This window comes from Balaenoptera physalus (assembly GCF_965194825.1).
Source record: "Balaenoptera physalus genome assembly, chromosome: 5".
In the NCBI taxonomy this organism is placed as follows: domain Eukaryota; kingdom Metazoa; phylum Chordata; class Mammalia; order Artiodactyla; family Balaenopteridae; genus Balaenoptera; species Balaenoptera physalus.
The window spans coordinates 150,400,871-150,428,783 of record NC_138884.1 but is presented as its reverse complement, the minus strand read 5'-3'; the positions used below and the strand labels follow the sequence as shown (position 1 = coordinate 150,428,783).

The 27,913-nt window shown below is 44.1% G+C and overlaps 1 protein-coding gene across 2 annotated transcripts; it reads right to left on the bottom strand.

Annotated features, from left to right (window-relative positions):
* Positions 1-19: 19 nt before the first annotated feature.
* LOC309661199 (transmembrane emp24 domain-containing protein 11) lies at positions 20-27,009 on the bottom strand. Of its 2 annotated transcripts, none has more exons than XM_082462596.1 (5): positions 25,358-27,009; positions 13,461-13,561; positions 2,398-2,523; positions 1,564-1,710; positions 20-777 (listed from the first exon to the last, which is right to left on the bottom strand). In XM_082462596.1, exons 1-5 carry the CDS (start codon positions 25,605-25,607, stop codon positions 628-630), a joined length of 774 nt encoding a protein of 257 aa, XP_082318722.1. In that variant the 5' UTR covers positions 25,608-27,009; the 3' UTR covers positions 20-627. The 2 variants fall into 2 exon arrangements, with proteins under 2 accessions (XP_082318722.1, XP_082318721.1); XM_082462595.1 differs by lacking the exon at positions 25,358-27,009 and adding an exon at positions 19,585-20,757.
* Positions 27,010-27,913: the final 904 nt, after the last annotated feature.

The window sequence follows — 27,913 nt, the reverse complement described above, 5'->3', positions numbered from 1 at the left end:
TACTCTTTAAAAAAAAAACTTTTTTTTTTTTTTTAAATTAATTAATTAATTTATTTTTGGCTGTGTTGGGTCTTCGTTTCTGTGCAAGGGCTTTCTCTAGTTGCGGCAAGCGGGGGCCACTCTTCATCGCGGTGCGTAGGCCTCTCACTATCGTGGCCTCTCTTGTTGCGGAGCACAGGCTCCAGACGCGCAGGCTCAGTACTTGTGGCTCACGGGCCTATTCGCTCCGCGGCATGTGGGATCCTCCCAGACCAGGGCTCGAACGCGTGTCCCCTGCATTGGCAGGCAGATTTCTCAACCACTGCGCCACCAGGGAAGCCCCCCAAAAAACTTTTTTAATGTGGCAACCAGAAAACTTAAAATTTACATATATAGCTCACGTTTTATTTCCGTTGGACAGTGCTGACCTATACCAAGTTTAAAATAAGAACTGGATCATGTATTTATTTTATCAAACTCAGAAGCCACATTGTTAAAGTGACATTTTATCAGTGTTACAATGATATAACATCAATTCCAACCTCTGATGTCTTTGAAATCAGAAAAGTTATGCACGCTTATGAATATATTTTGATATTAACTCAAACATGCAAGGTAGAAGGTAGTTATTTGCCTTTATTAATATTTTTAAACAAGTTTCTTAGCTATAAAGAAGTCTTTAAGGTACTTTATTTGGAAAATTCCAACTGAGATAAAGATTAGTGTTTGTGCAAAGGCCCACCATAAAACGTTGCTGTTTGTATCTTCACTGGTCATTCGAAATTCTTCTTCACGGTCCTATGCAGAAGAGAAATAGGCAGGTTAAGTTTCTTAAGGTACTTCATGCATGAATTTGAGGGGAAGGTGCTGTATGCATTCAAGGTACTTAATGTCACCCAGGTAATCTCTTATGCCAAAGTGCAGTATCATTTTCTAAGCCAAGGGGTGTTGTTAGTCAAAGACAAGGAAGAAGAGTCAACCTTATAAAACACACTTTTGTGTTTTGGCGTAAAATATCAGGTATTTGATCTATTACTTTATATGTTTTATTTGTTACCATCAAACAAAGTGAACATTACCTAATTGATAGATGTTCATCATTCAGGTTCTTACTTTACTTTAAGCTGGGCACTGTGCTCATTTTATTTTCCAGATAAAGAAACAGAAGCTTAGAGACGACAGAAGGTTAGTGAGTGGGGGGGCAGATCTGAGCCCACGTCTGACGAGGGTCCACTGAGCACAGTGACCCAGGAAACACATAATGTCACAAGAACAAAATAGTGATTTAGAAAGTGGGCACACTGAGACTCTGCGGCTATGTGGGGTGTGTTTGGAAACGCTTATTTATTCATCCTGTAAGCTCACACCCCAGAGGCGAGTGAGCCACAGTCGCCTTCCTAGAGGAGCTCACGGTCCCGCGAACAGTGAGAGAGCACTGTCCCCCCATCCCCTGCATGTCCACGCAGTCCTAGCTCAGAGAAAGCCCGGGAAACAGAAAGTTTACTCTTTCCTTGGTTCGGGGGCTTTGTGGAGAATCACGTGCTGGGCAGGAAGAGGGAGCATAAGCTGAATAGGCAAACTGACCCTTTGATAGTTTTGTACTTTGACTATTTGCTCCATTTGCTCAATTAGATGTTCAAGCTTGAAGCTAACTTCATTAACTTTGTCCTTTGCTTGAGCAATGGCTGCATCAAGGTCATGTTCTCCAACTCGAATATCTAAGTGGATCCGCTGTGCAAACAGTAAAAAGGAAGAAACATGTTTTTAACATGGCTCACTCTTCTTCTTTGCTTTTTCCCTCCTTGTGTCCTCCCATTCCTTCCTTTTTCTCCAGTCTCCCTTTTTGAGAGCAAACACTACTTCATTCTCGAGCTCTCTATTTTTCTTCACCGCCACTCTATTCCCTGTTATACTCAGTAGTCTTTCTTTGTAATAATAATGCATTAAATAGTACCTGCTGACCTGAAAGAGTACTTATATTAACTATAGACTGTTAGGCAAGAGCCTTTGGCCCTGAGAGAAGTTGATTGCTCTCAGGAGAATGTTCTTTACATATAACTAAATTTCTGATGCTAAAGTACAAATTCTCTTCATCTGTTCTCAGCACATTTAGAAAATAGCCAATCACCATCTACCATGTAAGAGTTTTATTTGTTGGAATTCCATTATTAATTCACCCTTCAGCCTTCAATTGTTTTCAAGCCTGAATAATCACAGTTCTCTTAAGCTTCCCTCCCAGTTCTCATTTTTCAAGCCCTTTAATCAACTCCGTGGCTCTCCTTTGAACCCCTTCCAAGCTCTCCAGCTCCCCCTTTGGTTGCTGTGCTGAGATCTGGGTATAATGGTTCTGCGTATCATTGTCACGCCTGAATAGTGCTGACGCTGCTCATCAACAAGTACACGGAGGCACAGACTTACCAGCTTACTCCCTCCAAATGACACAAGCCTTGTAGAATTAGATTCTAAGCAAATGATGTGTTCGCCAGGTGAATGTGAAGTGAAATAGAATGTTCCTTGTGGGCCATACAACCTTGACAGTAATACCTAGGATTGAGGATTTCCATAGTTTAAGTTTATTATTCTCTACTTTCCATTAAAAAAAAAATCAGCCCCATGTAATCTAGTGAAAACTGTGCAATTCTTAAAGAAGAAATCACATGGCCAATAACATGAAAAATACTCAGTCTTGCTGGTAATCAAAAAAATACAAACCACAGTAAGATATTCCTTGTTGGTTTTCAGATTGGCAAAGACTTAAAAGTACCTGGGGCGGGGATAGTATGGAGAAATACTATCTCTAAACACTGTTTTGGGAATGTAAATTGAACAACCGTTTCAGAGAGTGCTTTGGCCAAGTGTATAAAACCATTCACCCAGCAGTGCTACCTGTAGAAATTTATCCTATGGGAATGCCCAAATGGACAGTTATATGTAAAAGGATATTCAGTGTGATGTTATCTATTTAAAAATATGCGTTTTGAAATAACTCATACCTTTTAGTGTGGATTGATTAAATTTAGGCAAAGCCAAATGAAGAAATGCTAGGTAGCAGTAAAAGAGACTATTACACCCATATCTATATTAAAGGTGTCCACAATATTCAGGGATAGTCTGTATAGGATCCTATTTTTGTAAAAAGTATCATTTGTAAAACTACACGTGCTTAGAAGAAGATTCTAAAGAATATATACCAAGTTATTAGGCAGTTATATTTGTTGGGGAACTTTGACTTTTCTGTTTAGTACATTTCTATATTGTTTGGCATTTTGTAAATTTACTTATTTATTTATTTTTGATGTGTTGGGTCTTAGTTTCTGTGCAAGGGCTTTCTCCAGTTGTGGCAAGCGGGGGCCACTCTTCATCGCGGTGCGCGGGCCTCTCACTGTTGCGGCCTCTCCCGTTGCGGAGCACAGGCTACAGATGCACAGGCTCAGTAGTTGTGGCTCACGGGCCTAGCTGCTCCGCGGCATGTGGGATCTTCCCAGACCGGGGCACAAACCCGTGTCCCCTGCATTGGCAGGCGGATTCCTAACCACTGTGCCACCAGGGAAGCCCTGTTTGGCATTTTAAAAACAGTTATAGGACTTCAAGTCTGGCATATAAGGAGCTTGGAAGTTGTCCCTCTGTCTTAACAAGTAAAAATCTGCATAGAAAGAAAATCAGTTCTTAGATCTGTCAGAGAATTGAGGTCACAGGGTAAACTGCTGCCACCAAAATTGGAGAGGCAAGCAAATACAAAGAGTCACAACTTACCTGAGCAGAAACCTCTGTGGGAACCAGTACGGGTTCCTTTTACCCAGCACATCACGTCCAACTTTCAACAACAACAGAAAAATAATAAGACATACTCAAAGGCAAAAAACACAGTTTGAAGAGACAAAACAAGCCTCAAAACCAGATTCAGATATGGCAGGGATATTGGAATGATCATATAAGGAATTTAGAAAACCTATGATTAATAGTCTATGGTCTCTAATGGAAAAAGTAGACAACATGCAAGAACAAATGGGTAGTGTGAGTAGAAAGATCAAAATTCTGTGAAAGAATAAAAAGAAATGCCAGAGATCAAAAACACTGTAGCAGAAATAAAGAGTGCCTTTGATAGGCTCATTAGTAGACTGGACAGGACTGAGGAAAGACTCTCTGAGCTTGAGGATATGTCAACAGAAACTTTCAAAACTACAAAGCAAAAAAAGACTGGGGAAAAAAAAGGACAATATCCAAGGACTACAGGACAACTATTAAAGGTGTAACATACACATAATGGGAATACCAGAAGGAGAAGAAAGAGAAAGTAACAGAAGAAATATTTAAATAAAGACTGAGAATTTCAAATTAGTGTCAGACACCAAGCCACAGAGCCAGGAAGCCTAGAGAACACCAAGCAGGATAAATGCCAATAAAACTATACCTAGGCATATCATATTAAAACTGCAAATATCAAAGATAAAGAGGAAATCTAGAAAGAGGCTTTATTTATAGAGGAGCAAAGATAAGAATTACACCCGACTTCTCCTCAGAAACCATGCAAGCAAGGAGAGAGTAAACATTTAATGTGTTGAGAGAAAAAAACTCACCAACCTAGAATTCTGTATCCTGCAGAATTCTCCTTCAAAAGTAAAAGAGAAAGATTTTCTCAAACAAAAGTTGAGGGAATTTGTCCCTGATAGACCTGTCTTACAAGGAATGTTAAAAGTTATTCAGAGAGAAGGATAATGATATTGGTCAGAAACTCGGATCTACGTGAAGATTGGAAAGCATTAGAGAAGGAATAAGTGAAGGTAAAATTAAAACTTTTATTTTTCTTATTAACTGAGTTAATAGATACGTCTTTCAAAATAATAGCAGCAATGTATTTGATGATTATAGTTTATATATAAATGAAATTAGCAACAGCAAAGATGCAAGGGATGGGAGATAAGAATTAGGATTACTTTGTTATTATAAGGTACTTGTACTACCTGTGAAGTGATATGGTGATATTCAAAAGTGGACTTGGAGTAGTCGTAAATGTATATTGCAAACTCCAGGGCAACCACTGACAAAAAGTTAAAAGAAGTATAACTATGAAAGGAGATAAAATGGAATCGTAAAATAATTAAAACCATGAGAGACAGAAAAAGAGTGGAAAACAAAAATAGGAACAAATAACAAGGGCGATAACTAGAAAACTAATAAATATGATGCATATTAACTCAGCTATATCAACAGTCACTTTGAATGTCAGTGGTCTGAATGCACCAATTAAAACATTGTCAGAGTGGATCCAAAAAAAAAAAACCAAAACCCGACTATGTATTGTCTACAAGAACCCCTCTTTAAATATAAAGACACATATATATTAAAAGTTAAGGGATGGAGGGACTTCCCTTGCTGTCCAGTGGTTAAGACTTTGCCTTCCAATGCAGGAGGTGCGGGTTGGATCCCATGGTTGGGGAACTAAGATCCCACATCATGGTCAAAAATCCAAAACATAAGCAATATTGTAAGAGATTTAATAAAGACTTTAAAAATGGTCTACATCAAAAAAATCTTTAATTTAAAAAAAGTTAAGGGATGGAGAAAGATGTATATGTCAACTTTCAGCCAACTTTAATCAAAAGAAAGCTGGAATAGTTATATTAACTTCAGACAGAGTAGACTTCAAAACAAGGAAAATTATCAGGGATAATTACATAATGGAGCATTACATAGTAATAAAGAGGTCATTTATCCAAGAAGACAAACCTTAATGTGTATGCATCTAACAACAGAGTGTCAAAATACATGAAGCAAAAACTGATAGAACTGCAAGGATAAATAGAAGAATTTAGTATTATAGTTGGAGACTTGGATACTCCTCTATCAGAAGTGGGCAGATCCAGCAGCAGATCAGTAAGGACACAGTTGAACTCAATGGCACCATCAACCAGCTGGATATAATCAATATCTGTAGACTACTTCATCCAACAAAGCAGAATACACATTCTTTTCAAGCTCACATGGAACACTCACCAAGATAGACCACATTCTGGGCCATAAAACACACCTTAACGCATTTAAAATAATAGAAACCATACAATGTATGCTCTTAGACCATAATGGAATTAAAGTAGAAATCAATAACAAAAAGATAGCTGGAAAGTCCCCAAATATTTAGAGATTAAACAGCATACCTCTAAATAACACATGAGTCAAGGAAGAAATCTCAAGAGAAACAGTATTTTGAATTGGAGGAGAATTCTGGGAAGATGGTGGAATAGGAGGCACCGGGAATCTGTCTCTAGGCAACAATTACACTGGAAGAATCTGTCTGATGGAACTGTTTTGTAACTCTGGAGTCTATTGAAAGCTTGCAACTTCCAGGGGAAGACTTGGATGGCAAATTGTGGTTAATTTTGGTCAATATCAGCTCTTAGAACAGTAGTAGCTACCTACCTCCCACCCCCCACCCCCCTGCCAGCCACATGGCAGGCAGCTGCACAGGTGTTCCTGGAGCAGCTTGCATGCATCTCTTAGAAGCCAGGGTAGGCAAAGAGGACCGTGTCCTCCAAATGTCAGGGATTTTTGATGTCATCATATAGAAGGGATTCTCAATAAGATTAACAGCAGATTTCTCATCAGAAACTTTGGAGACCAGAGGCAGTGGTCGGATACATTCAAAGTGCTAAAAAAACCCCCAAACAACCAGAAAAAGCCAACAAGCACATGAAAAGATGCTCAACTTCACTGATCATTAGGGAAATGCAAATCAAAACTACAATGAGGCACTACCTCACACACATTAGAATGGCTGCTATACAACAAAAAAATGTACTGGCAAGGATTCAACCCTTGTGCGTTGTTGGTGGGAATGTAAAATGGTGCAGCTGCTGTGGAAAACATTATGGTGGCTCCTCAAAAATATGAAAATAGAATTATCATATGACCCAGTAATTCCACTTCTGGATATATACCCAAAAGAATTCAAAGCAGGGTATCAGGATATTTGTACACCCATGTTCATGGCAGCATTATTCACAATAGCTAAAATGTGGAAGCAACACAAGTGTCCATTGACAGATGAATGAATAAGCAAAATGTGGTATATACGTACAGTGGAATATTATTCAGCCTTAAAATTGAAGCAAATTCTGACACATGCTACAACATGGATGAACATTGTGGAAATTATGCTAAGTGAAGTAAACCAATCACAAAAAGACAAACACTGTATGATTCAACTTATATGAGGTATTTAGAGTAGTTAAAGTCATAGGGGAGTTATTGTTTAATGAGTATAGAGTTTCATTTTTACAAGATTTAAAGAGTTATGAGGATGATGATTATACAACATTATGAATATATTTAATACCACTGAATTGTGCACTTAGTAATGGTTAAGATGATGAATTTCATGTTATGTGTATTTTACCACAATTTAAAAATCTCAAAAAATATTTTGAACTGAATTAAAATGAAAATACAACTTAATCAAAATTTGGGGGATACAGTCAGAGAAGTATTTACAGGGAAATTTATAACATTGAACACATATTAAAAAGAAAGAAAGATCTAAAATTAATCATCTAAGCCTAGGAAACTAGAAAAAGAAGAGCAAACTAAATCCAAAATAAGCATAAGAAGAGAAATAAGATCCATGCTAATAAAAGCTAATGCAGAAATCAATGAAAACAGGAAATAAGTAGAGAAAACCAATGAAACAAAAAGCTGGTTCTTTGAAAAGATCAATAAAATCAATAAACCTCTAGGTAGGCTAACTAGGAAAAAAGGAAGACCCAAGGTAATAATATCAGAAATGAAAGAGGAGTCTTACTACAGGTCTCATGGACATCAATAGGGTAGTAGAGGAATACGATGAACAACTCTGTGCTCACAAACTTGGTAACCTGGATGAAATAGACCAATTCCTTGAAAGGCGCAATTTGTGAAAACTCACACAAAAATAAATAGACAATCTGGATAGGCTGATATCTAGTAAAGAAATTGAATCGATAATAACTTTCCAAGCAGAAAGCACCAGGCCAAGATGGGTTCACTGGTGAATTCTACCAAAGATTTAAATAGGAAATCAGACCAATTCTCTACAATCTCTTCCAGAAGTAGAGAGAATACTTTCTAAATCATTTTCTGAGGCCAACATTAGCCTAATACCAAAACCAGAGAAAGACACAAGAAAACTATGGACCATTATCTCTCATGGACATAGATGCAAATATCCTCAACAAAATATTAGCAAATTGAATCCAACAATGTATAAAAAGAATTATGCGCCATGACCAAGTCAGATTTATTCCAGATATGCAAGGCTAGTTCAACATTTTAAAATCCATTAATGTAGTTCATCACATCAACAGGTTAAAGAAGATCACTTGATCATAACAATAGATATAGAAAAGGCATTTGACAAAATCCACCATCCATTCGTGGCAAAAACTCTCAGCAAACTGAGAATAGGGGAACTTTGTCAATTTGATTAAAAAAATCTATAAAAACCTTACAGCTAACATACTTCATAGTGAAAAGCTAGAGGCTTTCCCACTAAGATCAGAAACAAGGCTAGGATTTCCTCTCTAGCTATTCCTTTTCTTTTTTATTATTTATTTATTTTATTTTTGGCTGTTTTTGGGTCTTAGTTGTGGCATGCAGGATCTTCATTGCAGCACGTGGCCTTCTCTCTAGTTGTGGCATGTGGGCTTCAGAGTGCGTGGGCTCAGTAGTTGAGGCACTCGGGCTCCAGGGTGCATGGGCTCTAGTTGTGGCATGCGGGCTCACTAGTTGTGGCACGTGGGCTTAGTTGCCCCACGGCATGTGGGATCTTAGTTCCCCAACCGAACACGCGTCCCCTGCATTGGAAGGTGGATTCTTAACCACTGGACCACCAGGGAAGTCCCTCACTATTCCTTTTCAACGTCATACTTCAATTCCTAGCTAATGCAGTAAGAGAAGAAAAGAAAACAAATGGTATACAGGTTGGGAAGGAAGAAATAAAGCTGTGTTTGTTCACAGATAACAGGATTGTCTATGTAGAAAATTCAAAATAATAAACAGAAAACTTACTGGAACTAATAAATGATTATAGCAGGGTTGCAGGATACAAGGTTAATATGTTAATCAATTTCTCTATATCAGCAGTGAACAAGTGGAATGTGAAATCAAAAACAATACCATTTACATTAGCATCTCCCCCAAATGAAATACTTAGGTATAAATAAAACAAAATATGTTTAAGAGATATATGAGGAAAACTAAAAAACTGTAATGAAAGAAAGAAGATAAAATACATGGAGAGATATTCTGTGTTCATGCCAGGAAGACTCGATATTGTGAAAAAGTCAGTTCCTCCCAACTTAATCTATAGATTTGACACAATCCCAGTCAGAGTGTCAGCAGGTTATTTTGTGAATATCTTCAGGCTGATTCTAAAGTTTCTATGGAGAGGCAAAAGATCCAGAATAGCCAACACAATATTGAAGGATAAAAATAAAGTCAGGGAACTGACATTCCTGATTTCAAGACTTACTATAACTGTATAGCACAGGGAACTCTACTTAATGCGCTGTGGTGACCTAAATGGGAAGGAAATCCAGAAAAGAGGAGCTATATGTGTATGTATAGCTGATCCATTTTGCTGTATATTAGAAACTAACACAACATTGTAAAGCAACTATACTCCAATAAAAGTTAATTTAAAAGAAGACTTACTATAGTGCTACAGTAACCAAGATAGTGTGGTATTGGTGACAGAACAGACAAATAGATCAATGCATCAGAGAGCCCAGAAACAGACCCATGCAAATATAGACCCACTGATCTTTGACAAAGGAGCAAAGGCAATACCATGGAAAAAGGTAGTCTTTCCAACAAATAGTGCTGGAACAACTGGACATCCATATGCAAAGAAATGAATGTAGACACAGACCTTACACCTTTTACAAAAATTAACTTAAAATGGAGCATAGGTCTAAATGTAAAATGCAAAACTATAAAACTATTAGAAGGTAACATAGAAAGTCTAGAAGACCATGGATTTAGTTATGACTTTTTAGGTACAACACCAAGAGCACAATCCATGAAAGAAAGAATTGAGAAGCTGGACTTAATTAAAATTAAACTTCATTAAACATTTAACATTAAAACGTTGAATTTCATTAAAATTAAAAACTGCTCTGCAGAAGAGAGAGCTGTCTGTCTCTCTGTCAAGAGAATGAAAAGACAAGCCACAGACGGGGAGAAACTATTTGTAAAAGGCGTATCTGATAAAGTACTGTTATCCAAAATATACAAAGAATTCTGAAAACAACAAGTAAATGAGCAAATTAATTGAAAAATGGGCAAAAGATCTGAACAGACAACTCACCAAAGAAGACATAGATGGCAGATAAGCACATGAAAAGATGCTCCCCATCGTATGTCATTAGGGAATTGCAGATTAAAAACAACAATGAGATACTTCACACCTATGGGAATGGCAAAAATCCAAAACACTGACAACACTAAATGCTGGCGAGGATGTGGAGCAACAGGAACTCTTGTCACTGCTGGTGGGAACGCAGAATGGTGCAGGCACTTTGGGAGACAGTTTGGTGGTTTCTTACAAAACTAAACATACTTTTACCGTACAGTTCTGCAGTCTTACTATTTATTTACCCAAATAAGATGGAAACTTACGTCCACATGAAAACCTACACACAAATGTTTACAGCAGCTTTATTTATAATAGCCAAAATTTGGAAGCCACTAAGATGTCCCACTGCATGTGAATGGATCAGTAAACCATGGTATACATCCTGACAATGGGATATTGTTCAGTGCTAAAAAGAAATGAGTTATCAAGCCATGAAAAGACACAGAGGAAACTTAAGTGCATATTCCTAAGTGAAAGAGGCCACTCTGAAAAGGCTGCCTGCTGTATGACTCCAGATGTATGCCATTTTGGAAAAGTCAGAACTGTGGAGACAGTAAAAGGATCAGTGGTTTCCAAAGGTTAGGGAGGGGGGAGGGATGAATAGACGGGTTCCAGAAGATTTTTATGGGAGTGAAACTACTCTGTGTTGATACTATGATGATGGATACATGTCATTACACATTTGTCAAATCCATAGAATGTACAACGCCAAGAAGGAATCCTAATGTGAACCATGGGCTTTGAATGACTATGATGTGTCAGTGCAGGTCATCAGTTGTAACAGCTGTGCCATTCCAGTTCTGCTAGTGGAAGAGGCTCTGTTCACGTGGGGGCAGAGGGCATACGGGAACTTTGTACTTTATGCAGAATTTTGCTGTGAACCTAAAACTGCTCGAAAAGATAATCTATTAAATCACTTTAAAAACAGGTATGTATTACACATAGAAGAATGCAACCAAGATTCTTTTTTTAAATCTTTCAATTTTGATTTGGAGAAAATTAAAGGATCTTGCCATGTACTTAATTTCACTTAACAGAGTGTTGATAGGGAAACTTTGTTAAATAAAAACTGCATTCAAGAATCAGATTTTGCAATTGATTTCTAATTTTTTATGAATAGCAGAGTACTCTTCCCTGGAAAAATATCCAGTGATGACTCATCACCTGTTAAATTCAATTTCTGAGCCTTAGTGTTGTGTCAGGGTTCTACATAGTCTGCTTCCAGTGAATATTCAAGTCAGCAAACATGTTAGTCAGCAATGCCTCTTAGTTTGGTGTGTTGGAAAAAGACATGCTTGAATTTAGACCTCAGTGTTTCCACTTGCTGATGATGTGATCTTGTATAAGTCATTTTACCTCTCAGGACCACAGTTTTCTCTTCTGCAAAATGGAATAGGAATATTGGACACGGAATAATGGACAATGGAATACAAAACGCATAGTTTGAATGGTGCATGTATATTGTCATTGTCTGCCCTGCCTACCCTACCAGCCACGTTACCCCTTGGCCTGCCAGTCACCTGCCGTAGGAAGGGACATGTGTTCAGGTTAGCGTCCGAGAGTACCCTGCATCCAGGCACATCGACCCGGGTAGGAGCAGCCCGACTCCTTGCCGGGGTGCTGTTCAGGACCTTCAAAGAGCATCTTAGCTTGTTAGGAATGTTAAACCAGAGCTGTGTCTGGGCCTCTTACTTCCAAAAGGAGAGAGCCTTCCTGAAAATCAGGCCTTTGGGGTGAGAATTTTCTCCCTCTCCTGGCCCGTGGCAAATATTTGTTGGATGTTTGCAGAATGAAAACACTTCTCCCATCTAGAAGGGGGTATTGTTTCAAGTAAATGTGTTTTTTGGAGAATGAAACAGCTCTGTCTTAAAAACAGTGAACAGGTTTTTCTGCGAAGGTGTTTTGTCCAACTAAAATTTGGGTTCTGGGTTTAACAAGCTATGGAGACATTTCCAGATCAGTCATGAAAGGTTACAGGGAAGGACAGCAGAGAATTGCGTTTTGGTTTAACTGGGCAGGAAGCGAAGGAGGCGGGGGTGTCAGGAGGAGAGGGTAGCTGTATGAGAATTCAGAAAATGGCCCCAGTGGAACTGTTGTCACGGAGGTGCCCGGTGTACCAGGAGAAGGCTGCTACAGTGGGCAGGAATCAGGTGTCCAGTGGTCCAGTTGGAATGGAGTCTCCTGGCCTCCACGTGAGCGGGGGTGTCACAGTGTCTGGCTTGAGCGCAGCCCTCATGAGGACTGGAAATTGGGCCCGTCTACATCAAGTACCCTCTCCTTGCCAGCTGGAGACATGCCTGTCTGTTCTGTGAGGCTCTGCTCCACCACCATCCTGCTACGTCATGAGCACATCCCCAGGACAGCAAGTCCAAAGGGAAGTAGTTCCTGCAGTCACGCTTGAATTACTGGATGGAGCAGGTCACAGTACCTTGAGCTGGCACGGTGGGGAACAACATCTGCTGTGACCGTTGGACAGAGGAGAAAATGGAGGCTTAAAGCAGTCAAGTAACCACTCAAGGTTCAGCTTGTAGATGACCATCTACACTTCCACCTGGCTCCGACTCCAAGATCCACATTCTTTCCTTTAGACCGTGGTGCCTTTTCTACTCTGCAGCTCCCAGCGAGGAGGCACCCTGTGAGGCCAGACAGACGCAGAGGCAGCATTCCTACAGAAACCCCACCAGACAGGAGGAGGGAGAGGCGGCCTATCTGACCCTCGTGTCTGGGTGAGGCTGTGGCGCCTGCAGAGCAGATGAAGCCTGGCCCTGCACGACCAGAGGGACGCACTGGCCCTGTGGGTTCCCTCTGCCCAGTAAGACCAGCAAAACCTCAGGATGGTGAGTGCGAGTCCTGCCCTTTGTGTTGTTCCTACCTTGTATGTTAAGGAGTCTCTGTTCCTCAGCTAGACTGTAGGCTCATTGAAGGCAGGCACTTCCTGTGTCTTGGTGCAGTGCCGCTGTCAGGGCTACACACGTTAAAAATGAAATGCTGGATAGTGAGCGCTGTGTGGAGATTTAAAGTTTGTGGGTGTACATGACACATGACTTTTCAGAAAATAAAAGATTTCAGTAGCAAGACAAAAAGTGTGTTTTACCTCATCATTGTAAGTTGTAACAGTCACAAACATTCCCAAACCAGGAGCAGATTCAAGGAAATCGTGTCTGCCCAAGTCCCACCGTTGTATCTTGAAAGTCCCTGTTTCAAAAATATAAGACATTTATTTTTATTTATTTTTTAAAAGTCTTTATTAAATTTGTTACCATATTGCTTCTGTCTTATGTTTTGGTTTTTTGGCCACGAGGCATGTGGGAATCTTAGCACCCTGACCAGGGATCGAACCCACACCCCCTGCATTGGAAGGCGAAGTCTTAACCACGGGACCGCCAGGGAAGTCCCTAAGACATTTATTATAAAATAAGTTAAGAAATAGTTACATATGATTACTGATAAATGAATTTTTCAAATTATCCAAATCACAAAATACTGTTATTTTGAACAGCTTATATTTTGGTGATTAGCTTATGTAGCAGAGAAGGAAGATTCTGGAATACAGAGTTCTTGGTCCTGTTCTCACTCTTTTTTGTAAGTCGCTTCACCACTCCAAGCCTCAGCATTCTATTCAGAAAAATGGGCATAATACACATCGCTCCTAAGCCTCAGAGTTGTGAGGACTGTTGAAAATAATAAAAAGTAGCCTATGAAAGCTTTGCACCTGGAATGTAAAATTCCTGTGGGTCGGGCCTGAGAGGACTTCCCAGCATCTCCCCCACAGATCTCCTGCCTTCCACTTCTTCCTCCTGTAGCTTAACCTACTTGCTTCTGGCGCAGTTCCTTCCTAAAGAACAGGTGTATTCATATCGCATCCTTCCTTTTGCTGCATCCAGGTGTTCCTGCTAAAGTTCGCATCACTGGGAGAGTGTCCCACTTGATCCCTTTAGGATGTGATAAGTGTCATGTGGCTTAACTTCCCCCTTGTGCCCTTGAAAGTTAAGTGGGGAATGAAAAAAGGGCTAACATTTATTGAAAGTAGCTAACAATACCTGATGTGCCAGGTAGTGTCCTAAGCACTTAATGTGCATCAGCTTATTTAATGTGCTCTGAGGATAGCAGCATGAACTCTTGAAAAACGCAGGGGATGGGGCACCGACCCTCCAAGCAGTTGGAAATCCATGTATAACTTATAGGTGGCCCTCCGTATCTGTGGTTCCATATCCCCCGATTCAAGCAGCCGTGAATCATGTAGTAGTGTAGTATTTACTATTGAAAAAATCCCACGAGTAAGTGGACCTGCGCAGTTCAACCTGTGTTGTTCAAGGGTCAACTGTATTTTTACAGTTGACAGGTCATTTGACAGGTGTATAGCAAACACCTCCCAAAGGGATAGCACTGTTTTAGGAGCTGAGGACACAGTGAACAAAATAGACAATGTCTTCGTTCCCATGGAGAAACATACAACTAGTAAATATATAATGTTGAAGATGTTAAATATGCTACAAGAAGAAGCAAGAGACAGGGTAGGAGTGGTAGGGGACTTGGAAGCATTATGTGGGGAAGTCAGGGACGGCTTCTCTGACATTTGAGCAAAGACCTGAAAGGACAGGGGAGTAAAAATAATATCCGCTTTAATAATATTTGTTTATCACATATATGCAGATTACATCTGTATCTATCTATACATCACATTCAGTGTTAATTGTGTGCCAAGCACCGTTCTAAGAAATTTACACGTAATCTGAATTTTCATGACAACAGCGCTATGTAGGTAGATACCATTTTATGACGATTTTACATGTGATGACACCGAAGCATAAAGTAGTTTGCCCAAGGTCACGTACCTAGCAAGTAGCAGAGTCAAGATTCAATCTAGGCAGTGTAGTGCCTTTTTCCTTACTACCACGTGATGCTCCCTCCACTGGGGAAAGATCGTTCCATGCAGGAGGACATGCAAAGGTCCTGGGGCAGGAGAATGCTTGGAGTGTTCAAGGAACAGCAGAGTGCTGGAGTGAAGTTAACAGGAAGAAAATCACAGGAGATGAGGCTGAAGGGGTAACAGGCCAGATCGTGGAGGGTCTACAAATCCTTTTTAAAATTTTGGGGAAAGGCTTCCTTGGTGGCACAGTGGTTAAGAATCTGCCTGCCGATGCAGGGGACATGGGTTCGAGCCCTGGTCCGGGAAGATCCCACATGCTGCGGAGCAACTAAGCCCGTGCACCACAACTACTGAGCCTGTGCTCTAGAGCCTGCGAGCCAAAACTACTGAGCCCGCGTGCTACAACTACGGAGGCTCGTGTGCCTAGAGCCCGTGCTGCACAACAAGAGAAGCCACCGCAATGAGAAGCCCGTGCTCCGCAACAAAGAGTAGACCCCACTTGCCACAACTAGAGAAAGCCCGTGCGCAGCAACAAAGACCCAACACAGACAAAAATAAATAAATTCAAAAAAAAAAAGACCCTATTCCCCTCCTCAAAAAGAAAATTGGGAAGTAATTGGGCGGGTGAGTGAAATGAGGTGGCTTTCATTTAAAATTTTTTTTCGCATGGAGTAAGGAATGAAGAAGGATCAGGAGTGGAAGAAGGGAGGCTATTGTCGTAGTCTAGGTGGCTTGGACCAGGTACTAGTGGCAGAGGTTGTAAAAAGTGTTGGATTCTGTATTGTCCCTATTTTACAAGGTGGAAACTGAGTGTCAAGAGTCATAGCCCAAAGTCACACAGTGAATAAGCTGTAGGGGCAGAATTAGAACCGAGCCCAGAACCACACTGACTCCCTGGGAGGCAGATGGAGACACATCCCTGATGGGAATCTCACCCTGGACACGACCGCACAGGCAGCCCTGGGGAGAGAGCGCGTTTCCTGGGACGGGCAGGCGGCAACGCCCCTGACCCCTGCCTACACTTTGGAGTGACTTCAGTTTAGGCCTCACTGAGCAGTCCTGGTTGTCTTGTCTCCACAAGTTTGTTAACTCTGTATAGTGTACATTATAGACTGTTTAGAATGTTCCAGCTGAAGAGGATCTTTAAAAAAGGTGTCATTGGTGATACCAGAAAAGATGGAGTAAGCCCATTCCACCCTATTTCTCCCACTAATTACAACTAAAAACCCTGGGCAAAATGTCTAAAGCAACTATCAGAAGACTCTGAAAGGTGGAGAAAGGAAGGTGACTGCCAGGGACTCAAAGTGTGACTCAGCTGTGAGTTCCCTGTTTGCGCCCCACCCCCATATCCTGGCCTGGGTGCTGGAGCAAACAGCAGTCCCCACCAAACTGAAAGAGAGGCAGGGAGGAGGAAAGAAAACCCGCTCAGGAGAAGTCTGCTCTCTCGTGCAAAAGGATCTGGAATAGGGTGACCCAACAGGATGGAACCCCTTTGACTACACCTGCCCTACTCCAGACGAACCCTGTGAAAGAAACGGCACCCTCTCCACGGGCTGCTTCATGTGGGGATTGGGGTGAAGACCTGTGGCGATGCCTGACCTGCACTTAGTGAAGGACAATGAAGAGGCAGAGATGGGGAGGATTACAGAGAGGTGGGAGCTGGAGAAGGCGGTGTTTAAATCTGTGTATGGGGTGTCCTGGGCACGCCCCTAAGCAGTCTGTACATGAGACCAACCAGAATATGTACAGCAAAAGCTTTGAGAATCCAACCATGGTGTGGAAAACACCCAGGTTTCAGATTGGCCTCTGGGTAGCACGCAAGCAGGGTAGGCCAGAATAGTAGTGCAGAGTCTCAGAAAAACAAGGTTAGGATGTGTGATCTGAAACTAAATGGGTTGACTACTTGTTAAAATAGAATATTTAAATAGGAACCAGAGTTATAATACTCAAAATGTCCAGGATACATTACAAAATTATGCACCATGTCAAGAACCAAGAAAGCCTCAACGTGAATGAGAAAAGACAGCTAGTAGACACACCAAAATGACATAGACATTGAAATTATCTGACAAGAATTTTAAAGTCATCATAAAAATGCATCAACAAGGAGTCTGAACACCCTTAAATGGAAAAGTAGAGAGTCTCAGAAAAAGAGACATAAAAATAAATAAATGGACACATTAGAACAGGAAAAATATAATATTTGAAATTGAAAAATAACCAAATGGACTCAATAAAAGAATAGAGATGACAGAGGAAAGAGTCAGTGAACTTGAAACTAGATCAATGGAGACTTCCCTGGTGGTCCAGTGATTAAGACTCCGTGCTTCCACTGCAGGGGGCGTGGGTTCCATTCCTGGTCGGGGAACTAAGATCCCACATGCCGCATGGCATGGCCAAAAAAACCAAAAAACAAAACCACAAACAAACAAACAAAACTATAGATCAATAGAAATAATCAAATCTGGTCAATGGAGAGAAAATAGATTGAAAAAAAAAAAAAGAAACTCAGTCTCACGAACCTGTGGGACAATAATCAAAGGTCCATAATTTGCAAGTCCCAGAAGAAAGGAGAAAGAGTGTAAGGCTGAGTAAATACTGGAAGAAATGATGGCTGAAGACTTCCCAAACTGGGTGAAAGAGATAAGCCTACATACTCAAGAAGCTAAGTGAACCCTACAAGGCCAGACTCCCCCAAATCTACCACCAGATACATCATGATTAAATTTCTCAAAACCAAAGGGTGGGGGGGAACCTATGAAAAATAGCCAGAGAGAAACACTGCATTACTGGTGGGGAAAAACAATTGGAGTAACAGCAGACTTCTCATCAGAAACATGGAGGCCAGAAGGAAGGGGCACATTTCCAAGTGTTGAAAGAAAAAGAATTGTCAAATCTATATCCACCAAAAATACCCTTCAGAATGAAGGCAAAGTATTCTTAAGGTCAAGGAAAACTAAGAGGATTTTTTCACTAGAACACCTACTGTAAAACAATTGCTAAAGGAACTTCTTCAGAGAGAAAGAAAACGGTAAGACGGAAACTTGGAATAGCAGGAATGAAGGGAGAACAATGGGGAAGTCAACACCGGGGAAACCACAATAGAGTATTCTCTTCCCCTTTAAAAAAAAGATGTTTGACAGTTGAAGGTAAAAAAAAAAATCAGCATTGCCTGGTGTTGTTCTCAAAGTATGTAGACATAATATTTACAACAACTATATTACAGGGTGGGGGGCAGAGGGACTTACATGGTCATAAGGTTTCTATATTCCTCTCGATATGGTAAAATATTGATCCTTGTAGACTGTGGTAAGTATGTGTATTGTAATCCCTAGAGCAACCACTAATAAAAACTATACAAAGAGATACAGTGAAAAATACTATAGATAACACAAAATGGATTACAAAACACTCAAGTGACCCACAGGAAGATACAAAATAGAAAATGGGAACAAAACCCAAAGGGAGCAAAAAGAAAACAAATAATAAAACAGCAGACCTAAATCCTGACGTATCAATAATTACATTACATGTAAATGGTATAAACGGAGATAAGACAAAGATTGTCAGACTGGATTTAAAAAAAAATGAACCAACTGTTAGGTCTTTGAGAAAATCACTTTGGATATAATGCTATAGGTAAGTTAAAAGTAAAAGGATAGAAAAGACATATCATTACGACAGTCAAAAGAAAGCTCACGTGACTCTAAATATCAGATAAAGTAGACTCCACAGCAAAGGAAATTACCAAGGACAGAGAGGGGCCTTAACGTAATGATAAAGGGGTCAATTCAATATGAAGACATAACCATCCTAAATGCATCAACAGTTTCAAAACACATGAAGTAAAACTGCTGAAAGGAGACGTGGACGAGTCCACCCCGTGGGTCGTCAGCGCTCCTCGGCCGTGGACAGGGCTAGTGGACGTGGGAGAGCTGACTCGCACCGTCCACCAGCAGGGCCTGCTTGGCATTTTTGGGATGGCCCCCAAACAGCAGGGTACACATTTCTTTTCAAGTGCACGTGGAACTTTCACCAAGTTAGGCAACAAAGCCCTAAACCTGACGCGGCACCTTTGCTGAAGCAGCCGAACGTTCCTGGAGAAAAGCACACAGGCAGGCGGACGGCCGCCTGGAAATGCCCGCGTGGGTTCCTGTCCTCCGAGACGACGGGTCTCCTCGGGAGCCTCTTCCAGCCCCTCCCCCGTCCGGGGCTTGCCTTGCCCACGTGGACGCACTCAGCGTCTCTGTCTTCCACCACGAGCACCCTCTCCCCGGCAGCTCACCGCCCTCTGCCTCCCCCTCCCTGTCCTCTAGGGCTCTGCTCTTGTCACTCTCCCCACACGCACCATCCGCCCTCTTGTCCGCGTGCAACTGTCCCAGTGCCGCCCCCACCACCCGCATTCTGGGAGAGGCTGGAGTCTGGGGACGCGCGGCGTCTTCCTCTGTGGGCCGCCTGGGCCCGGACTGAGCGAGGGCAGGGCTCGCTGAGGATTTGTACGTGTTCGATAAAGGATTTTGAATGGATGCGCACCCGTGGCCCCTGGTTACAGCGCCGGTGTTCCTGGCCCAGAGGGAGGTGTTATGCCCGATGGCCACCACCAGGTGGCAGAAGAGTAGCACTGCTCGCGGGTGACTGGGCCTGGCGGTCCTCGCAGCGTGGACAGGACAGCCCATGTGACGGGCACCCAGAGCGGGCCAGGCTGCCTGACGTGTTTCTCATCAGGATAACAAGGGTGTATATCACTTGGGGTGTGAAGACCCAGTTATTATTTGTAAACAGCTTAATGCAGCACTTAGCACATTGTAAACGCTATGCAAGCACTTGATGAATTATTCCTTACATTATTATTGGGCTTTTGATGTCAACGCCCATTAGGGCCTACAACCCTGGAAAGTCTGTATAATAATACCCACCTTTACAGCAGAGTCTACAGGACTTGTCTAACACCACCCAGAAAATAAAAGGCTGAGCCAGGATGAAAACTCTGCAGGCTCGGTTCCCAACTCAGCGCTCGGCCCCTCATCACAAACTCCACCCCTGCTCTGCACGCAGCCCCGGGCTGTGTGGCGCGCGTGTTAAACCCCAGGTGTAGTCCTGGCAGAACTTCTGTGCTGACCTAGCTCCCCAGGGGCCCTTCCTCCTGGGGGCTCCACTCAGTGACCCTGGCTGGGAGCTGTCGGGTGGCAGGCGTGAGCCGCGTGCCACAGGAGGCCAGCTGCCTCCCTGGGACCCTGTGTGCGCCCCTGTTCAGGCCCTCGGCTCGTCCTGCGACCCCTGAGGCGGCTGTGCCTTCTGCTGCAGCCTGTGAGTCCTTGAGGCTGGAACTGAGGGCCATCTGAGTTGATGCTAGAAAAGTAAAATGCATCTCTTGTAGGAATTTTGGAAAGTAAAAATCCCCTCCAGAAGTCTTTGGTATTCAGTATTACCCTTCTAACCTTTTCCCTGTAAGTACACATCGTATATTTTATAAAAAAATGAAATCATACTGTACATCTCTGATTTGATTTTTCCACCCAATTATTTTGTGACCATGTTTCTTTGTCCTTAAATGTTCTTCTGTAACCTAATTGAGGTCTATTCAAAGAGCTGAAGAAAGATCCAGTGTCGTTTGTCCAGTGCTGAGCACAGAGCTCTACAGACAAACTGGCCCCGCAGTGTCTGAGGAACGAGTGAAGGAACTGGGATGGGCTGCCTGGTAGGAGGGCGTTCAAAGCCAGCCCATCCTGTTGACCCGGGTGCAACCTGGGCATAGAAAGCAGTTGCTTCCAACAGTCACCGTGAATACAGAGTGGCCTCTTCCAGATGCTCCAGGCTCCCTGAGCACCTTGGATTCCCTCTGACCTGTGAGCCTTTTTGAGATTCTTTCTGTGTGGAGGGAGCGCAGGAGGTGACATGTCACTGACCGGACGTGAGCACACACTTCCTACGCCACACACCCCACCAGGGTATAGTCAATGAGTAATTGCCACCAAATCACCAGCCAAAACATTGCTGACATCCCAAACACCCCCGTGCCCCTCAGCATCCATCCCCGGAGGCCACCAGCCCTCTGACTTGTGAAGACACAGCATTTTTGTGTCTTTGTACTTTATACAGTACGTGTCCTCTTGGGAACACCGTCAGCATGCGTTGGGGGCTTGTCCGTGTTACATGCAGGTGTAGACCATCCCTTGTTGCTGCTGCTCAGGGTCTCGTTATGTGAACGGATGACTTTATTTTCCATCTGTCCGTGGATGGGAACTGGACAGGCCTGGTTTGGGCCATTTCGGGTCGTGCCTCTCTGAAGATCCTTGTGCAGCTGAGCACGTGTGTGCATTTCTGTTGGGCATGTCCTGCATTTGCCCAGCTTGTGGACGGGGCCTGTGTTCATCTTCGGGGGGCACCATGTTGGGGGTGAAGTCTGCCGCCTGGAGCGGGGGTGGTGGTGCACACCTGCCGGCACGCTCGGTCTTCTCACCGGTGGGTGCGTGGCGGCGTCTCACGGGCTTTGTGTTGCCTGGTGGGCACGGAGTCGAGCGCCTTTCCACCCGCTCCTGGCTGTTTGGGTCCCCCGCCTGTGAAGTGTCTGCTGCTCTTCAGCTCGTGTCTCCCTCCCGTGGATGGTCCTCCACGCTGGTCCCTTCTGTGCAGAGGTGTGCATCTTAGTTGCACACTCGTCCTGGGTGTCAAAGTTGTGTCACCAAGGAGAGGCCAGACGTGCAGACGCGTCTCCCGAACCCGTGTCCGTAGAAACCGGGGGTGTCTGCAGAGGGAGGGCCTGGGGCAGGCGGGACGCCCAGAGACGTTGGCGCCTCTGAGGCGGCAGAAAGAGCAGCCGTGACTCTCGTGGCTTGTGCGCTCCGAGGCTGGAGCGGGGCCTGGGAGGGGTCCAGAGCGTCAGAGCCGGAGCGTGGGGTGGGGCCCAGCCGCCAGCTCCTTTGCTGGGAGGTGGGAAAATTCTGGGGGGCTTCCTAGCCAACTAATTTTTAATTTTTTAAAATTGTGGTAAAACATATATAACAAAATTTAACATTGTAAGCATTTTAAAGTGTGCAAATCGATGGCATTAAGGATGTTCACGTTGCTGTGCAGCCATCCCCATCCATTTCCAGAACTTCTCCACCAAACAGAAACTCTGCACCTGTTTAAGCAATAGCTGCCTTTCCCCTCTGCCTCTAGCTCCTGGTCACGTCACTCCTACTTTTTGATTTTTGAATCTGACTCCTCTAGGGACCTCATACAAGTGGAACCACACAGCATCTGTCCTGTTGCATGCTACAGTGGGTTCCGAATTTCATTTTTATTCATTTCACTCCTTTTCACGACTGAATAATATTCCACTGTGCCATGGACCACATTTTGTTCATGCATCTGTTTGTTGACGGACACGGGTCGCTGCCTCCTTTGGCTGTTGTGAATTATGCTGCCTGAACGAGGGGTCTGAGGGTCTGTCTGGGTCCCCAGCCTCACTCCCAGGTGTCCTCTCGGCGGTGGGGGCACTGGGTGGGCATCTGCAGTGCTGGCTCACGTTCCTGAGCTCCCCGGGCTCAGTCTGAGCCTGGCCTCAACTGGAGCCTCCCATCGCCTGGCCTCTCTCCCTCCTTCTCCTGGGGGACGCCCCCTTAATGAATCACTTGCGCTTGACTCCTTGGCTCAGGGGGGGGGTTCAGTGGGCACCCAGCCCTTGACCCCCTGAGGTGCGGTGATGAGCGATGATCCTCGTTCAGCTTTGCTTCTTCCTCCTCCATCTCCTGGTCTGGCTGAAGGTTTGCACTCTGAAGAAAGAGAACTACAGAACCCTGGAGACTTTGGCCGAGTGCAAGAGTCATATCCAAGGACCCTTTGGAAGGGAGCGACCAGGAGCGAGATTTCATTGCTTCTGAATTCTAATTCTTTTCCTTTTAATGAACAGTCTCCCACGTGATCACTGTGCTCCACGGCACTTCTCACCTTCTCTCAGCGCCTGACTTTTATAAGAACTGACAGCCTTGTTTAAAAAGTGTCTCCGCACTTCCCTGGTGGTGCAGTGGTTAAGAATCCACCTGCCAATGCAGGGGACACGGGTCGAGCCCTGGTCTGGGAAGATCCCACATGCCGCAGAGCAACTAAGCCCTTGCGCCACAACTACTGAGCCTGCGCTCTAGAGCCCGCGAGCCACAACTCCTGAGCCCGCGTGCTGCGTCTACTGAAGCCCATGTGCCTAGAGCCAGTGTTCCGCAACAAGAGGAGCCACCGCAATGAGAAGCCTGCGCACTGCAACGAAAAGTAGCCCCTGCTCGCTGCAACTAGAGAGAGCCTGTGCACAGCAATGAAGACCCAACGCAGCCAAAAATAAATGGAAAATAAATAAATTTATTTTTTTAAAAAGTGTTTCCAAGGATCAGCAAGTAGGTGGTTGTAAAGCTCGTCGGGCCGGCGGCGGTCCCTTACCTCACAGCCCCCCAGAGCTCCCTCGTCCCTCTCGTCCCTCTCCTCCTAAAAACCTCGCCCCCTGTGTTCATTCAAAACAACCTGGAATTTATCGTTAAAGAGCATTGCTACGAGGAACTAAGAGAAACAGTATAAAAGTACACCATGTATTTGAAGTTTCCAAGCAAGTTTACAGAGCAAGGATTTCTAGTCCTGCGCTTGGCTGCAGTGCCCTGCGCTGGCACGGTTCACAGGTGCGCAGGTGGCTTTGTCTCCCTTTCAGCCTCCAGCAGAGGGATTCCAGGCTCTCCTCTGCTTCTCAGGAATTTCCTTCCTTTCAGGGAGGGGTTGGAGCCAGAATCAGGGCCACACCTGCTTCTCTGGTACCTTCGGACAGACCCTGGGAGGCCGAGTTGACAGGTTGGAAACAGAGTCCAAGAGGCTGGGAGAAAGCGGGACGCACGCCTGCAGCTGGTCGGGGCTGCCAGGTGCTCCAGGCAGGTGCTGCCTCCAGCTCATGGATAAGGGGACGAGGCTGAAAGTCACCCAGCTGCGGGCGATGACGGCGATGGCCGGCACACCTCTGTCCTCCTGCGGTGCCCTGCACGGCCTCCGCCTGGGGAAGGCGGCCGCCTACTTTTAGTCCCGAGGAGCAAAAATACACTTTTAGGTAGATTTGACTAAATGACTGGCTCTGAGCTCATCTCTCTTGGACGTTCGAGATGGTGTGTTTCACCAGACTTCATAGGAACTCAGAGATGTGAAAAGAAAAGGCATAGCTGCCGTGTACTCTTCCTAGACTTGGGCCACCAGGCATGGTCTCAGGTCCCCACAGATCCACAGAAATTTTAACATTTTTGTTTTTCCATTTTAATGGTGATCTAAACATTAAATATAGCATATTCTGGATTGACACTTCTTAACCAGGCAGGGTTTGACACATGCATTTATGATCAAGTATCACTAAGTGAAAGTCAGGGATTTGACAGGCGGCGAAGGTTTAGTGATAGTTCAGTGAGACGGAGTGGAAACAGTCATTCGGGGTGCAGGCAGCCTAAGCGTGCAGAGCCCACAGCGGTCGGGAATGTATTCACGCTCAGAGCGGATGGACTGAGCTAAGGTCCTGGCTGTAGACTTAGGGGCTTGCAACACACAGGGAACAAAAAGCAGAGAGTAAATGTGCAATGAAATTTTTTATGAAAAGGACCTTTAAAGGAAATGTTTAAGAATTGTATCGAGGGTATGCTATTATAGTATTTGGCACATGTAAGTAGTGGGCTGATGATTAAATCAGCCTCTGGAAGCTGAAGTTCAGAAGACACACTGACTTCTGCTGTTTTGTCTTGTGTTACTGGACCAGTCTAGAGACCTCATTTATCTTTTGAGAATTCAACCACAATTAGCATGATTAACGGCATCAGAGATTGTTTTACTTAAGGTAACCTGACAACTGGAAAAACAAATCAAGCTTGGATCCTGTGGTCTTGTGTTTGGGTTTCCTGTTTTACGAATTATGCAATTCCCTCTTAAGGCTGTTTTCAAGCCAGTTCTGCGTAATTTGCTAACGTGTCTCAAGAGAAAAGCGCACAGCGTGAAGCTCTCTGCCAAAGAGCGTACACAGCAAGAGGTTAGCATGTCCAATAAAGATGTTAGAAACAAAAGAGGTTAGCACGACACCACCGTAAGATGACATCTTGAGTTCAACATTCAACAGAGTTCATCTAACCCACCTGTTATCAAGGTGTCACTTGGAATGTCTTCTATTATGCATTTCTCCTCTCGTTCCCCTACGTGGAAATAAAAAGCAGTTGAAAGTGAAAAACAAAAACTCAAAAGAAATGTTAACATCTGCATTTCTGTTGCTTTTGCCACTTCTGGTTCTACTTCTTTTGAAATGGATCCGTTGCAGCTGATACTGCTTACTGAGTGCTTACATTTCTTTGGATAGCTTTGTAAATTGATTTTTGTGAGAAGTGACATATGGTGGCGACACTTGGGCGGGTGATTGCAGCAGGTCCCAGAGAACAAGATAAAAGACGCCTGAACCCTGGGACCTTGCCAAGTGTGATGACATCAGAATTCCTTTGGATCGGTTCCTTTTAAGGATTTTGAAATGTTCCAATGGAATGAAAGACAGTGAGGCCAAGGGACAAGCCTTGGAGACCCTGAAGCGCCGCACCCGGCAGAGGCCCAGAGATGGCCTGAGCTGTGTGGGAGCGACCAAACCCAAATGGCCATTCTCTGGTCACGTCCACTGCTTGGCAGGAGGTGGGGGGAGGAGGGAGTGAAGGCTGCTTCGTGGGGGAGAGAAACGCAAGTCCGCCGGGCCTGGGAAGGGGTGAGAGCCGGAGTCTAACGGAGCCCTCACCCCAAACGACTCTCTCGAGTCTCCGTTTTCTCTTTAAAAAGAAAACAGTTAAAGTCGTCCAGTGTGATTTATTATTTCTTTCAGCTCTGGCATGCAATGTTTTCTTTTTAAACCTTTTATTTTGAAATATTTATAGACTCACAAAAAGTTGCAGAAATCGTACCCATCACCCAGATCCCCGCAGCGGTAACATCTTACATGACCCACGGACTGCACAGCCATCACGGAAACCAGGATTTTGACATTGGCAGAGTGCAGTTAACTCGACTACAGACCTTACATGGATTTCAGCAGCTTTTGCACACACTCATTTTTTTAAAATGTGAGTGTGCTGTCAAAAGAATGCTTCAGCAAGTAATTATGAACACTCTTGAAACAAGTAGAGAAAAACGGGGGAAATGCAGCATTGCTTTTGGATTAAGAGATTAGACTCCTATGGCTGGGTTGTTTCACTGACCTGCTTTGTAGCTGTGAGAACACAGACAGGCCAGCAGACCCCAGGGTTGTCATCTGTAAAGCAGGGAGCTAGTGGTAGCACTGACCTCACAGCAGTGTGGTTGGGCCTAGGTGAGGCCGGTAGTAGGACGTCCTAGCTCTGTGCCAGGCACACAGTGGGCCTTCAGTACAAGATGCGCACGGTGGCCTTTCCTGGCACTCGGTGGGGCGGCTGCTGGGTGCATTCCTAGTGCGAGGCAGTGGCCACCAGGCACGGGTCCTCTGTCTCTGTCTCCACCTGTGACCGTGCCCCCAGCCCTCCTGGCACTGGAGCCCTCCTTCTCCTTGTCGTCAGGGACCTTGCTCTATCAGGGGCTTCGGCCTTTCCCTTCCTGTCGACCCGTGTCCTCCACGCCATGTCCCTCCCTGACCACTGGCGTAGTCTGTTTGGGCTGCTACAACCAAACACCACAGACCGCGCAGTGCACAGACAATAGGCGTTTGTTTCTCACGGTTCTGGAGGTTGGTTGGGTTCTGGTGAGGGCCTGCTTCCGGGCTGCAGAGGGCACACTCACACTGTGTCCTCATGTGACAGAATGGGCGAAGGGGCTCTGTGGGGCCTCCTGCGAGGCACTGGTCCCATCCGTGACCTAATCACATCCCAGGGCCGACCTCGTAACACCATCATGTTGGGCGTTAGGGTTCCAGCATACGAATTTTGATGGGACTCATTTAGACCACAGCAACCACCATGCTTTCCCTTTGAGAAGTGCTACAGTGTGGTGTTCACAGCCTAGACGTGGGCCCGTCTGGAATGCCTTCTCTGCACGTACCTTCTGTGTGACCTCGGACAAGCTCCTGAACGTTCCCTCATCAACTAGTTGGTTACCCTGATGTACAGTCTGCACAGCAGAGGCAGACTGCACGCTTGATTCTTTCCCTGTAATTATCAGCTTCCAAGGTAAGACACCGGTGCCTCAGTCACCTCCTGTGGTGACCAACGGGGCTTCCGTCGTGTATCATCATGACCTCATGAGTTGTTACATATTTAATGCTTTCCCGATATATTGCCGTCGTTATTCTTCTGGATGCTCAGATGACCCCACATTTGGCCCCTGGCAGTCCCTTCAGTTTGGCTCCTATGTCCTTTTCTTGTGTGTGTGTGGTAAATTACACATAACACAATTTACTTTCTTAACCAATATTAAATGTACGGTTCAGTGGTATTAAATACATTTACACCGTTGTGAAACCATCACCACTTTGCATCTCCATAATCCTCTTCATTTCATGAAGCTGAAGCCTATTAAACAGTAACTCTCCTTTCCCCGCTCTGCCCAACCCCTAGCAACCACTCTTCTACTTTCTGTCTCTGTGATTCTGACTGCTATGAGTAGCTCAGATAAGTGGAATCATGCTGTGTTTGTCTTTTTGTGACTGGTTTATTTCACTTAGCATGATGCCCTTGAGGTTCATCCATGTT